Raw genomic sequence first — 15,833 nt, forward strand, 5'->3', positions numbered from 1 at the left:
GCCAACAAAGCGATCGTTTAGAGTCAAAGGGCAATAAAGATCTTCCCAGACAAAAATAAGCTGAAGGAATTTATCAACACTAAGCCAGTGTTACAGGAAATGCTGGAGGGACTTCTTTAAGAAGAAAATATATGTATTAAAAACAGGAATAAAGAATGAAAATAACTACATTCCTGTCAACAAGTATCTCAAATGGAAAAGAATTAAGTGCTCCAACCAAAAGACAGGGTGGCCGAATGGATAAGGAAACAAGACTCCTACATATGCTACCTACAAGAGACACTTCAGATGAAAAGACACCCACAGCCTAAAAGGAAGGGGATGGGAAAAGATTTTGCCTTGATGGACCTAGAAGGTATTGCGCTGAATGAAATGGGTCAGAGAAAGACAAATATCGCATGATTTCATGTACATGTGGAATCTAAAGAACAAAATCAATAATAACAACAACAAAAGCAGAAATAAACTCATAAATACAGAGAATATTTAGAGGGATACTATATGGGAAGGGGTTGAGGGGATGAAAAAAAGGGCAAAGGGATTAAGAGGTACAAATTGATAGTTGCAGAATAGACATGGAGATGTAGAGTAGCATGAGGAAGATGGTTAATCATGTAATAAATATGTAAGGGAGAAGATGGGTAGTAGGTTTTGTGGGGTGATCGCTTTATGAGTTATGTTGTTCTCTGATCACTATGCTATAAAACTGAAACTGGCATATTATTGTATGCCAACTATAATTGGAAAAAACCCATTGAATTGTACAATGTAAATATAAGCAACTAATTGTGTATTATTTCAATAAAGACGAAAAAATATTTACTTTCTTGTTAACTTTCAATATACAAAACAGTATTATTAACTATAGTCATCATATTGTACATTACATCCCACTTATTTATTTTATAGTTGGGAGTTTGTACTTTTTAATCTCCCTCACATGTTTTACCCACCCCTCACTGCACTCCCTGCTTTTGGCAACCAATCTGTTCTCTTTATCATGATCTTGTTTTTGTTGTTGTTGTTGGGGGTGCTGTTGTTTTTCTTCTATTTATTCAATATAAATTCCAGGTATAAGTGAGATCATGTGGTATTAGTCTTTTTCTATCTGACTTATTCACTTAGCATAATGCCCTTGAGGTCCATCTATGTGGTCGAATGGCAAGATTTCCTTCTTTTTGTGGCTGAATAATATTTCACTGCATGTGTGTGTGTGCACATGTGTGTGCATATTTACATACACACACAACATTTTCTTTATCCATTCATCCATCGATAGAAACTTAGTTTGCTTCCATATCTTGGCTAATGTAAATAACGCTGCAATGAACATTGGTTGCATATATCTTTTCAAGTTAATATTTTTGTTTTCTTTGGATAAATACCCAGAAGTAGAATTGCTGAATCATATGGTAATTCTATTTTTAATTTTATGAGGAACTTCTATATTGTTTTCCATAGGATTAGCAGCTATTTGGTCTCATCCAAAATGTCCACACTTAGAAGATGTCCCTGGGTTCAATAGCCCATGTTTATATTTCTACTTTGGGTTTACTATATAAAAATACTATCACGTTTTATTGATTCAATAATTGTGTTGTGGTTGTATTTACAATAATAACTCTTCTTGCCTCAGTGGCCTAGCTGTTAATAGCATATGGGGTCAGGTAGGCAGGTCTGGGTTCAAATCTTTCAGAAAAGAGGAATTTATATTAACTATGGACCAAATGTCTCTATGGATGTTTTTGTACAAAACCAAATTTCAGTAAATTTCTTTTTCTTGCTTGATTGCTCTGGATAGAACTTGCAGTACTATGTTTAATAGGAATGACTAGAATATGCATCCTTGTTTTGTTCCTGATCTTAAAGAAAAACCTTTCAGCCCTTTGCCACTGAATATGATATTAGCTGAGGATTTTTCCCATATGATCTTTGTTATGTTTAGGTAGTTTCCTTCTGTTACTAATTTATCGAATGGTTTTTTTTTTAATATCTTGAAAGGGTGTTGAATTTTGTCAAATGGTTTTCCACTTCAATTGTGATGATCATGTGAGTTTTTCCTTTCATTCTATTAATGTGATATATTGCATTAATGATTTTTTGTATATTAAACCATCCCTGCATTTTAGGAATAAATCTCACTTGCTCGTGGTGAATAAGCCCTTTAATATGTGGTTGAATTTGATATACTAATATTTTGTTAAAAATTATATCAATATACAGAAGGGATATTGGTCTGTAGTTATAGTATCTTTCTCTGTCTTTGGTATCAGGGTAATTCTGGCTTTATAGAATGAGTTTGGAAGTGGTTCCCTCCTCTTCTACTTTTTGGAAGAACTTGGCCTAACATATGGTCTCTTCTGTGGAATGTTCCACATTCCCTAAAAAAGTGCATACTCTGCTATTATAGGATGGAATGACCTGTATATGTCTGTTAGGTACAATTAATACTGCTCATTTTAAAAAATTGGTTTCTTTGCTTTCTTATTGAATTATAAGAATTCTTTATACATTCTGGATACAAATCTCTGGTATATAGTTTGCAAATATTTTCTTCCTTTCTGTGGATTGTCTTTCTGTTTTATAGAAGTAAAAAAAAATAATATAGTCCAATTTATAATTTTCTTTGGTTGGTTGTGCTTTTTGGTGTCAGAATATCTAAGAAATCACTAACCTTACATAAGGTCATGAAGATTTAGTTATGTTTTCTTCTAACATTTTCATAGTTTTAGTTCTCATATTTAGGTCAATTATATACTTTGAGTTAATTTTTGTGTATGGTATGAGGAAGGAGTGCAAATTCATTCATTTGTATATAGATATCCTCTTATTCCGGCATCTTTTGTTAAAAAAGATTTTTCTTTCTTCTTTCCAATTGTCTTCACACCTTTGTTGAAAATCAACTGACCAAAAATGTATGAGTTTATTTCTGGACTCTAATCTATGCCATTGATCCCTATGTCTATCCTATGCCAGTATTACATAGTCTGGATTACTGTTGTTTTATAGTAAGTTTTGAAACCTGAAGGGAGAGTCCTCCAAATTCATTCTTTTATTATTTCAAGATAATTTTGACTATTTTCGGTTCAGTGTATTTCCATGAGTAGGATCTGCTTGTCAATTTCAGAGAAAAAGCAATCTGGGATTATGATAAGGACTGCTTTGAATCTGCAGAATGATTAGGTTTTAAGAAAGATTAATGGAGGTTAGAAACATTATGACATATTAAAAGAATGTTACCTAATAACTAGAGGGTATTATGTTGAATGAAATAAGTCAGACAGAGAAAGATAAATGCCATATGATTTCACTTATATGCAGAATCTAAGGAACAACCACACACACACACACACACACACACGCAAAAAACCAAACTAAACGAAAACAGACTCACAAATACAGAGAAAAAACTGGTGATTGCCAGAGGGGAGGGTCAGTCATTAGGGGGCTGGGCAAAAAAGGTGAAGGGATGAAGTACAAATTAGTAGTTACAAAACAATCGCAGGGATTTAGAGTATAGTATAGGGCATATAAATCAATATTATTGTAATGGTTGTGCGTATTGCTGGATGGATGCTAGAGTAATTGCGGGGAAAACTTCATGGATTGTATAAATGTCTAACTTTTTAAATTTAAGAAATAAAGAAATAAGGGAAAAAATAAAAAATAAATAAAAAAAGAATTTTACAGATTCATAAGTTCCACAGGGTAAAATTAATAAGAGCTGTAGAAATCTTAGATCCCATCTAGTCCAGCCCTCTCATTTCAGAGATAAATACTATGTATAGAGTGCTTTAAAATTTACAAAGTGTTCTTTAAATCTAAATGAAGCCTCACTATAACTTTGTGAAATATGAAAGATAATTATTCTTTCTATTTTACTGGCAAAGTAATGAAGATGCAAAAGAACAAAGTGACTTACACAGCCATATAGACAAACTCAGGACTCAAATTTTCGCCTACTGATTCTCTGTACAAGTTTTCACCCTATTATATTAATTATGCTTTTTGACTAACAAGGACACTCTCTCAAAATGTGATATCTGTAAAATGCTCATCTGATCTTTTACTACTATCCTTATTTCTTAACAATTCACTAATTATAGAATTATTTTCTTATGCTCAACATTCCCCAATTACACTTTTATGTTTCCTGAAACTTTTATTCTACTCTTCCTTTATAATATAGGCACTTCTTGTTTTGTATAATAGTATGAGACTATAAAAATGAAATGCAAGCTAAGCCATATAAAAAGACGTTAATAATCAATGGGAAAATATTATTGTTCCATGATCTTTAAAAGGTTTTCTAAGTACAATAAAATCCCTCTTTATATCAGTAATAAATGTATAGAGAAAAGTTGTATGCTGTTGATAAGATCGCCTTTACTAACACCCTTGGCTGTGTATCTAAAGTGTCTTAAATGGTGGCAGTGTCAACATCCTTATGGTTGGCTATTTCATTTATAACTCATTTACATTAGGTTTAAATTTTACTTCCAGTGTTATCACTTTTTGTTGTTTTGCTGCACTTTCATCTTTGTTGGTCAACTTCCCCTTTGATTATCCATTTTTGTTAAATTTCACATTGGTTTATCAATGAAAGATAAAGAAGCAATACAATTACTTTGCTGCCAGTGCATAAAAGGAATAACAGATTCATATATAACTGGAAGAATTTGAAAGAAGTGAAATGATTTTTCATTGATCATGATGCCCAGCTGTTATTGACATAGTGACTTATGGATGGAACAGCTAATATACTTGTAACTTAAATTTGAACCATGTTGTTGAGGACTGATGTTATTTAACTAGTGTGGTAACAAATTTGTGCATATCAGAACTGTTCAAAGCAAGGACTGCTTGTGCCTAATATTACTGACTTATAAAATTTTAATTTTTCAATGTGTCGCCATTCTAAGATAAAATAACACTATCTGAAAGAAGCAACAGTTTACTTTGAAGACATAATTTCCTTGTTTTATAAGCTCTGCAAGTATCTAAATTTAGTGTAGAATTTGCTTATTGAAATATACTTGTAGGCTGCATTAGAAACTTTAAAAGCTAGTCTCTTGCTTGAAGAGTTGAATATACTGAGTAAATTTTCCAACTGAAACATTTTCTGCAGTTGTCATTATAATTTCAGAGATTATGGTAATTTTGGTTCCATTATATAAATGTTAAAATCCACTCAATCCAGAAAAGAATATGTATGAAGAAATTTAGAAATATTTAAAAAAGAGATTTCAAATCAATGAGTAAAGAATGGAGTTTGTAATAAACAGGGTTGAGTGATCTGGATATATGTATTTGGGGGAAAAACATAAAAATAAAGTTAGTTCCTCATCTCACACAACATACAGAAAAAATCAAATGGATTAAAGATGTAAATATAAAGAACAAAATCATATACAGGTCTATTTTTATCTTAGGATAGAAAAGTCTTCATAACAATTAGAAAACTATAATCCTAATCTTTCCTACCAAATGTGCTTCTCAAAATCTTTCTTATCTCAGTATGTAGCAATATCATTCTTTTGGTTGCACAGGATAAAAATTTTAGAGTCATCCTCGATATCTCTCTTTTCCTCATATTCTATACACGAATTTTGCTGGCTTGACTTGGAAAATATACTTAGATTCTGACCATTTCTTACCACTTTCACTGCCATCACTCTAATTGAAGCCATCAAATGTCTAGTCTGTATTATTTAAATAGTGACATAACTGTTTCCATCCACATTCCTCTATGATCTATTTCCAAAACAAGAGCTGTGATATTTTAAAAATTAAAGTATAATCATTTTATTCTTTCAACTCGCTCCCCATTTCACTCAGTACTGAAAGTCCTTGCTATGATTTACAAGGCCCTAGATAATCTATCCCCCATTACCAACCTGATCTCATCTACTACCTAGTTTCACCTCATTTGCTCTGCTTAATCCACACTAGCCTTATTTATGTTCCTCAGATATGTCAAGTGCACTCTCACCTCAGTCTTTTAATGACTCACTCCCTCACTGTATGAGGTCACTTGATCAATTGTTATCAGAGAAGCTTTCCCTTACTACCCTAATTTGAAATATAACAATTCTCAGCAATTCCTATTCCCAAGCCTCGATTTACTTTTGCCATACCTTCTAACATACTATAAACTTATTTATTTTGTTTATTTGTTTATTGACTAGATGTAAACTCCATGCAGGCTGTGAACCTATTTTATTCATGCTCCTATCTCCAGTACCTAAAACAGTACCAGGCACATTATACATACTCAGTAGTTTTTTTTTTTCAATAAAAGAATGAGTACAAAATCCACCTATGTAAAAATTTTAAACTTCTACATGATGAAATACACAGTAAACATTGTTATAAGAAAAACAACTGACTGAGAGAAAATATTTGCAACACATATAATAGATAATGGGTGCATCTTTGTTATTTATAAAGTACTTCTACAAATCAGTAGGAAATACATAACCAAATCCCCTCCTAAAAAAAAATGAAGCAGAGTTTGAACAGACAATTTCCTGAGAAGATATAAACATAAGCAATCTGACTTATAATCAGGGAAATTAAAATTTAAACAATGATACACTACTTTTTACCCATTGGTTTGATGAAATTAGGAATACGGATAATACCCAATATTTGTAAAATGAAGAGAAATTAGAAAATGTTTTACACTGATCAAGATAGTATAAGGTGGTAGAGCCACTTAACAGGAAAATTTGTCAGTAATTATCGATATTTTAAAGGCATATATATGCTGGGTACCAGCAACTCTACTCAGATTTTATTCTACGGCGATATTTACTAGACGATCTTAAGATATGTATGTAAGATATGGATAAGATCTTCAGTGTACATATATTTATAATCATGAAAATACATAAACAACTTCAGTACTCATAATAAGTTACATTATTAATGGTTAACCCACACAAAAATAATATATAATAATTAAAGAGAATAAGGTACATACTTATGGACTGATAAGGGAAATAGCTAAGATTTACTAAGTTATAATAGCTAGGTCCATAGCAGATATATAGTATGATTCCATGTCTGTGAATAAAACCAATTCTGTTGCAGTGGTTTGCTTTTACTTTCTAAGGAAGAGTAATATAGATACACTGTTTAATTTCTGATTAATTTTTTTAATGTGAAAAAATATTAAATACATACATTTGGAAGATTGCAGCACCATTTCATGTATCAATAACAGGAAAAAATGCTTTCAATTATAATTGTAAAATGTACCTCAATATCAAAGATTTTAAATGTAAGTAATTGAGTCTTAAAATTGATATCTATCATATACATATGCATATATATGCATAAAAAAGCATTTTCCAGACAAGTACATGAGGAACTACTAAAAGTGGTTACCTGTAGATCTGGAGTATGTAAATGTGTGTAAATAAGACTTCTTGTTTACATCACTGATGAGAAGGGTCTTTTTACATCTCATTTCATACTGGTTGATTGATTTTTAAAATCAAGTTTATTTCTTACTAGTAATATACAAACTTAAAAAGACAAAAATTTAAGTGCCCTTATCTTTTGATCCAGCAATTTCACTAATTTCACTTTTAGGAATCTATACAGTTTAATAAATAATTGTATGTGTGTATACAGATATGTGTACACACATATTATTTGCAACAACATTGGAATATCATGCAGCCATTCAAAATAATATAACTGAAAAATAAAAAAAAAATTAAAATAATGTATGACAGAAATTTATGATAAATAGAAAAAAGAAAGATTAAAATATATAAATGATAAAGCAACATACATAAGTGTGTGTTCTATGACTCTACATAATTACAATGTGCAGAAAAACCAAAATTCTGTGTGTATGTGTATGTGTGTGTATATATATATAAAGGGATTCAAATTTACACACAACTATTAACAGTAGACTTCTATGAAAAGGGGAATGGAATAAAGAAGATATTTTATGAAGGAGATTTTTACTTTTACCCTTGATATATCTGTATTACTACTTTTAATAAAAACATGTATTCATGTATTATTAGTAAAATTTAAATTGAACACAAAAAATTAAGATTCATTTCAATAAACTTTACACTGTAAATCTGCAATTAATATGCAAAAACTTCTCTTGATTATCTCTTACAACAGGGGTCCCTAACCCCTGGGCTGCAGACCAGGTGGGTACCAGTCAGTAGCCTATTAGAAACAGGGCCACACAGTAGGAGGTGAGCTTCAGGAGAGAGAGTGAAGCTTCATCTGTATTTGCAGACACTTGTAGAGCTAGTATCACTGTCTCAGATCCACCTCAGATCATCAGGCATTAGATTCTCATAGGGCCAGTAGTTGCTGGTGCCCAAAAAGGTTGCAGACAGCTGTAAATTAACTGGGTAATCAAATTAAAGTCTGAATGATTAAACGATGTCATAAGACAAACAATTGACCGGGAGAAAATATTTGCAACATATGTAACAGACAGTGGATGCATCTCCACTAGTTATAAGGTACTTCTACAGATCAGTAATATTTATTACCTTTTTACATGGAATCAATAAGTTATTAAATATTTGTTAAGTCTGATTCTAAAACAAATTCTAAATCTGATTGCTTGAGAAATACCATGAAAGTTTTCTCATTGACTAGGGGCATAGAGAGATATGTATAACTGTTTTTAGAGAACTACCTCAGATATGCAGTTACAAATACTACTACACTTTCATTAATTGCATGAGTTACTTTGTTTATAAGTCTCTTCAAATTAGTTAATAACAATAATTGGACACAGACCAACAACTGCATCGCTAAAAGGAAAAAGAAAACCAAAACCAGATAGAACAGGCCTCTGGTTTACTGAAACATACACAGAGATTAAGATAGAGGGAAAAGAAAGAAATCAGAAAGATTCCCCCCGCCGCCCGCCCCAACTATTTGGACTGGCTGCAAACCTTAAAACTTATCAATATAAGAAAAAAAAGAAGGAATACATTTCTTACCTAGAATATACCATGTCATTCTATAGTTTGTTTAATGAAAAATTAGGAATGAGCATAGTATTAAATAAAAATCTCATCTGCTTAGGCATAGGCCTAGAGTATGATTACCTTTGGGCCAGGAAGACCTGGAAGACCAATGCCCGAAACTCCAGGATCACCTTTTTCTCCTTTCTGTCCAGGTAGTCCTGGGGAGCCAGGTTGGCCAGGAACTCCAGGAGTACCAGGAGACCCCTTTACACCCTGAGGGCCTGTTGAAAACATGTGACATGCAATATTTTACAAAATATGTTTTATTCATGGCATATCTATGATGTATATGACCGAGCAAAAAAAAAATTTAAAGAATTCTGCAAATTCTGAGTTATATAATAATGAGCTTTACAACCAGGCCTACTTTTAAAAGAAGTTTAAGTGAAAGGGCTACAACTAGAGAAAATATACAAGTTTAAGTTTATGAATTCTTACTTTTAAGGTTTCTAAAGCCCTGTCCCTTAATTCCCACTTCAAATGTTTGTGTAATGAGAGAGCTTCAGCCATTAATTACCTTAGATATTGTCTCAGTTTGATTCTATCAATATCAATTTCTTTTCTGGCAACAAAGATAGTGAACCATCTTTCAATAACGGAACTAAATATTTTAGAGATTTTCATCACTCACCTGGAAAACCCATATCACCTATGTTTCCTTTAAGTCCAGGAGGTCCTGTAAGTCCTGGATTTCCAGGGAGACCAGGGTTACCTTTGGGACCTAGCAAAGTCAAATTGGTAAAATTAAGACAAGTCAGCAATATTGAAGTTGCCTGGTTTCCTGCAATGGGTCATAATTAAAATTCAAGCATAGGATTGGATGGAGCAAATCTTAATACATGCTTAAGTTCCACTGATCTAATTCAGCATAAAATAAGAAAGAGGTACCAAAGAAATCTCCTTAGGAACATATTACAATATAAATCACAATAACAGAGGTCTCCTAATACAAACTTATTTACTTATTTTTAAAATGCAAAAATTTTAGCAGAACATCTTGTTTCTTGCCCTAAAATAATTCCAAACACCTGAAATCCTATTTGTTGTATAACTACCCTTACTATATTTATCACGGGTAAATTTAATATAATGAGTCTATTTTTAAAAGATTCAGAAGTGGCTTTTTCATGTAGATCCTGAGTATGTGAGAGCAAGAAGAGGAAAGTGGTAACCTGTCATGATATACTCCTAGTACTTTAGGCCACAGATAGACAAGGGTTAATGGAGAGGTACTGGACTGTCAACCCCAACAGTCATGGTTGCTCTGTTTACACATTCTTCCTAGAGCTTAGGTGCTTGAGCTCTATGGTGTCACTGAGGTATTTTCGAAGGCCCACGATGTTATCTTAGACATTTTTTTCTTTTATTTTTTTACTTTCACACTTACTTCCAACTTGGGGAAGAGAATGCAGAAGATGTGAAAGGTAAAAAGAGAGATAATTTCTTTTTCTAACTATATCAAGGCAATGTGGTGCAGAGTGTAGAGCAGAATAACTGACCTAGAGGGCTCTTTCGAAGATGGGGACCAGCTCCTCCTTATTTCTTAGGGGCCCAACTAAAAGAAAATGGCTTAAGAAGCAGCAAGAGTTTTATTAGAGATAAGAAAAAAAAATCATGTTGACTGTAATGGCTGATGGATGCTATAACAGACTATAAAGATAGTTTGTGAAATTTTCATCCCTTGAAACTTAAAAAATATGAATCATTTTTTTCATTCAGCATTTATTTTTAAATGTATATGTTTTACATGGTTTAATGATTGACCTGTCAGAAGGCAATGGAACTGGAAAAGGTAAATTCTTAAGACTCCTACCAGATAATTGTCTTATTTACATACATTGCAATTTATGTAAAAAAAAAAAAAACACAGAGCATCTTACTTAGATTACTTCTTATTCTGTGTACACCTTGCTACCACAAAGAGAAAAGAACTGAGTAAAGCAAAACATCCTACAAATCTTATCTGTTGATACTTGGGCCAAATGGCCACAGTTTTGCTAAAGGAGAACTGTATATCTCAGAAGAAACCCGAGCATATTGCCATGACCAGATCCAAAATATCATCACACATAATAATACATAATTATTTTTCTAGGGTTCAGGATTAGCCATCCAATTACTACAGGTGGTCTAACATACTTACCTGGTGGTCCTGGTAATCCAGGTTGTCCACTCAGTCCAGGTTGCCCTGGGTCTCCAGGCAAACCCTGATAACCTTTTGGCCCTGAAACTCCAGGAATACCTTCCAAGGATGAATATAAGAAAGACAAGTTAAGATAATATCAAAATCCATTAAATGAATTTGGCGAAGCAAGCTAACCAAATTCTGAAATGTGAGTGAAATACAAGTACCAGTCATAATCTGGCATAGTATGAACCAATAACACTGGATTCATACTAAAATCCTCCACTTTTTATTTAGCTACCATTAAGAAATTCAGAGTGTTCAATAATTAAGTCACTTTCCTCTTTGGGCCTCAGTTTTTTACACTATAAAATTAAGGATTTTGGGCATATTATCTCTAGGCGATATCTTATATTCTAAAACTAGATTTAATAACCCTATATTAGAGGCAAATATAGTTTACTGACTCTTTTACAGAAGGCATAGTTGAAAGAGAAGTCTTGCAAAGAGTAATTTAAAAAAGGTATCTCATTTTAGCAGTAATAAAAAATTAGGGAGCCCTGCATCTTTCGTGAAGATATATAAAACTACAGTAATGTCTTAAACACTTTTTTGAAGGAAAAAAGCCCACTAAGTCCTGCTCATAGGGAAATATATAACATCTATGTACATACATACCCACACACACATTCACATGCACATACGAACTGAAAATATTAACGGTTACAACGCAAAAAGAGCCACAAATTTTACTATAAACTGCAAAGAAACAAAGGTAGTTTTAAAGTTGCATGTTGCTTAAAAGGCTATTCTATATAGATTGGATTGTGGTTTTTTTTTTGTTTTTCTTTTTAAAATTTTATAGTACAATGGTTAGGCATTTATATAATTTGTAAAGTGATCCTTCCGATGACTCCAATATTTTATTCATTTGTGTTTATTCATATTTTCTGATGCTTTACTACGAATGTGTTATACTTTTATAGAAAGAAAAAAGAAATTTATATTTAAAAATAAATGTTTTATATACATTATTTTCTTCTAATAAAATAACTATAAAAACAAAGTTGTTCCCTAGAACTACTTTCAGCAAATTCCCCCAGGGCTGAGCTTTGTGGTTCATAGTCCAGTAATTGTTTATTCTGCCAAGGTAGAATAACGATGAACTGTATTTAAAAGCCAAGTATAATACAAACATCAAAACACTTCAGGGTAACAATATTTCGCTCATCCCAATCTGGTTTCAGGAAAAACAATAAAGAACCAGTAAATTTCCCAAGCCCTTTCTGGCTATTTATCTTTTTCTCTCAACTATCTCCTATACTACTTTCTGGAAGGCCTAAAAGTGACTAAAAGTGACTGCTTAAGTGTATTTTAAAACCTCATAGTTTGTGATAGATAAACTACAAAGAAGATATTAAAACAAAAGTTGATCAGTGAAACAGTAAAAGTCAAGTGAAAATTAATTTTCATTACCAAAATTTGATACATCTAAGCACCTTTTGTTGGTGAATCCAGGACTACAAGTCGCTTTTCATGATGCTAAAAATTAAACTTCAAATATACCTGGAAATGTATTCATTTAATAAATATGTTCACTCACCTGGTAAACCAGGGTCCCCTTTCTCGCCTTTTGAGCCCAGCAGATCTGGATCCATTGGACCAGGAGGGCCTGGAAGGCCAGGTTCTCCTTTACCACCTTTTTCCCCTGTAGGACCAGGAGGTCCTGGCTGACCCTGCAAACCATCATCACCTAAAATCAACAAACATGGGGAAGCCACAACAGATCAGATTTATCCATAGATTATCCAGGATTAATGCATATAAATATTATTCATATGTTCCATACTTGGGTAGACCACTGACCACTCAAAACACTTATGTACCTTGGTTATTGTGTATGACTAACTTGAGCTCCCACATATTTTACACTCAATAACGATCTCTCTTTCTTTTGGGATTCTTTGACAATTAAAAAAGACTGTTAAAAATAATAATTTTTTTTGTATCATTGTTTTTGTTTATTGCCTTTTATTTTCCAAAAGAGATTTTAAAGTTGAGTAGATCTCTCTGAATTTCCAATTTAAAACATATTCTTTAGCAGATGTTTTAATCTGCTGTGTTTAGTTTACAGAAATAAAATAATCAAAATTTAATCTGTATATTTTGTTATTTTGAACTAAGTATTTATCATGTCTCATGGTATCCAAAGTAAGCAAACCACCAAATGAGAATAGGACCTATTTAAATGCCATATCACATAGAAACAAAATACAAATAATCACTACTCATTTGAAACCAATCAAATAATAATATTCTGTACTGAAGTAAAACAATGTTTAATTTTCCCTTACATGTATCTGCCAGCAAATTCTGAATATTACCTTTGAGACCAGGAACACCACTCCTGCCAGGAATTCCCAAGGGTCCTGGTGGACCTGGAGGTCCCATCATACCCATTTCACCTTTGGCACCTTTGAAGAATATCAACAGTGACTTTTACCTTTCCTTTACTTTCCTTGGAAAGATAAAATAGAATTTTTAAGGCGTCAACTGGAAAACTATTGAGGGTAAGAGGGAAAACACTAAGTTTTACCCCTTTTTAACTGCCCCAAACTTAGTGACCACTATTGCCAATATCCATGAATAAAAAGACTCACTGTGGTAGCTAATCTTCAAAAATAGCCCTCTAATGAATCACATGTCCAAGTATACAAATCCCTGTATACTGTATATCCTTCTCTCCTTGAATTTGGGCTCTGTGACTTGCCCTTGACTAAGTGACACTGTATGACTCTCAAGGCTAGATCATAAGAAGTCTTACAGCTTCTACCTGGGGCTTTCGGAACACTCACTTCTGTTTTAGGGAGTTTTTGTTTTTGGAAACCAGATGCCCTGAAGGTAGAGTAACTGCCTGGACACTATCAAAATGTGAGGAACCCAAGCCATGTGAAGAGGCAAAATGGATAATGAGATGCCATGTGAAGAGGCCAAGGAACACTCAGGTGTCAAAGAAGTGCCATCTTGGAAATAGATCTTTCCTCCCAACCACTCCAGTAGTTGCCATGTGGATCAGAGATAAATGATCCCATTAAGCCATCCCTTAATTCTTGACCCACAAAATCTTTAGCAAAATAAAAAGGTTGATTTAAACCATTAAATTTGCAGTCATTTGTTATACAGCATTATATAACTGGAATTCTCACAAAGTGAAAGACAAAGAGCAAAGTCACTTTCCTGCAATCAATAGCATTTAATATTCTTCCTTAAGGGATAGTGTCAATCCAGAAAAGTACAACAAGAGAATAATATCCCAGAGTCATATTAGTTTTAATTTCCTGAATCTAAAATCAGAGAAAAGCTTAAACACATTACCTGGAAAGCCAGAGGCACCTGCTTTTCCTGGAAGCCCTGGTGATCCTGGGGGTCCCATAGGACCAGGTGCTCCAGGGATCCCTGGACTGCCTCTTTCACCAGGGGGTCCTGGAACATCAAACCCAGGAGGCCCTGGATCTCCCTTCTCTCCTGGTGTTCCATGCAATCCTAGTTAATACAAGGCCAATGTTAACAAGTAGTGGAACAGTTTTAAGAGATGTTATCTGGTTATTTTACTAGCAAAAAAATTGATAGAATCTGGTATATAACAAACCTAAGAGTGAGTTAGAGATATTTTTGGCATCATGCACATAAAATGACTTAACAATAAAACTTTAGGGTTTCCAAATATATTTCTCTAAGAAAGAACTTCTCAGATTATTTCTGGTGACAGATCAATCTTGTCTTAATTCCTGGACTAATTTTTAAAATAAAATACAATAACGATTATTAAAAATAAAATGAAAAACCTAGGACAGACAACATATAAACCTACTTTTTGGTTATTATGCTCAACAAATAGAATTATACTGTCAAACTGCTATAAAAATTTCTAAAAGCTTATTCTCAATTTATTCTAATTCTATTGCAGATTGGTTAACAGCCTGCGATTCAATGCTAGTCCTTGGATTTGCATTGCTCTAAAATATTATAAATTATTAGGATATACTTCTATAATCCACAAAAAATGATTAATTATTGAGTAATTAATGGATCTTTTTGAGTTTATTTTGGCTCTGTACATGTTGTTTTAATAATTATTATGTTTTTGTTGTTAACTTTTGTTTCTCAGTATTCCGACTAGGATTTTACAGGAAAAAAAAATATGACGTTGCAAAAATATTTAATTTTAGTAAGTTTCTGGAAGACTGAACTACTCACCAAAAACAAAGTGGTAAGTAAAGGAATATGTTTAGGGAAAAAATTAACCTACAAATATGGTGCAAGTTCCTACTCCAATACCTAATAGACATATGATTTAATGAGTCACTTAATATTGTTGTTCTTTATCTGATAAATGGGGATCTGGCATAACTGACTGGAAGCTGGGACCATTCCAAGTTTCCCTTCAACAATAAGATCTAATTATACCACTGAAGATTCATAGGCAATTACTTTTATAAGAGAGTAAGATCCTGGAATTTTAAGATCTGATTGATGTCACATATCCAGCATATCCTTAAACTGATAAAATGAACTTTGAAGATTAGATAATTCCATTTAGTTGGTACAATGGTGACAGTTCCAATGTCACCATTTTATAGTAAAATACTATAAAAAGGTAGAGAGATTTTATATTATTGTATTTA

The 15,833-nt window shown here is 32.7% G+C and overlaps 1 protein-coding gene across 6 annotated transcripts in view; it reads right to left on the bottom strand.

Annotated features, from left to right (window-relative positions):
- Positions 1-15,833, bottom strand: part of COL4A5 (collagen type IV alpha 5 chain) — a 246,222-nt gene that overhangs the window by 40,215 nt on the left and 190,174 nt on the right. For all 6 annotated transcript variants that reach the window (XM_015591652.2, XM_015591651.2, XM_015591650.2 and 3 more), the window contains exons 31-36: positions 14,524-14,691; positions 13,533-13,622; positions 12,752-12,901; positions 11,167-11,265; positions 9,655-9,744; positions 9,105-9,244 (exon numbers count right to left, since the gene is read on the bottom strand). In XM_015591652.2, coding sequence (XP_015447138.1) covers positions 9,105-9,244; positions 9,655-9,744; positions 11,167-11,265; positions 12,752-12,901; positions 13,533-13,622; positions 14,524-14,691 — 737 coding nt within the window. The remainder of the gene's footprint in view (positions 1-9,104; positions 9,245-9,654; positions 9,745-11,166; positions 11,266-12,751; positions 12,902-13,532; positions 13,623-14,523; positions 14,692-15,833) is intronic.

This window comes from Pteropus alecto, unplaced genomic scaffold (genome assembly GCF_000325575.1).
Source record: "Pteropus alecto unplaced genomic scaffold, ASM32557v1 scaffold246, whole genome shotgun sequence".
NCBI lineage: Eukaryota > Metazoa > Chordata > Mammalia > Chiroptera > Pteropodidae > Pteropus > Pteropus alecto.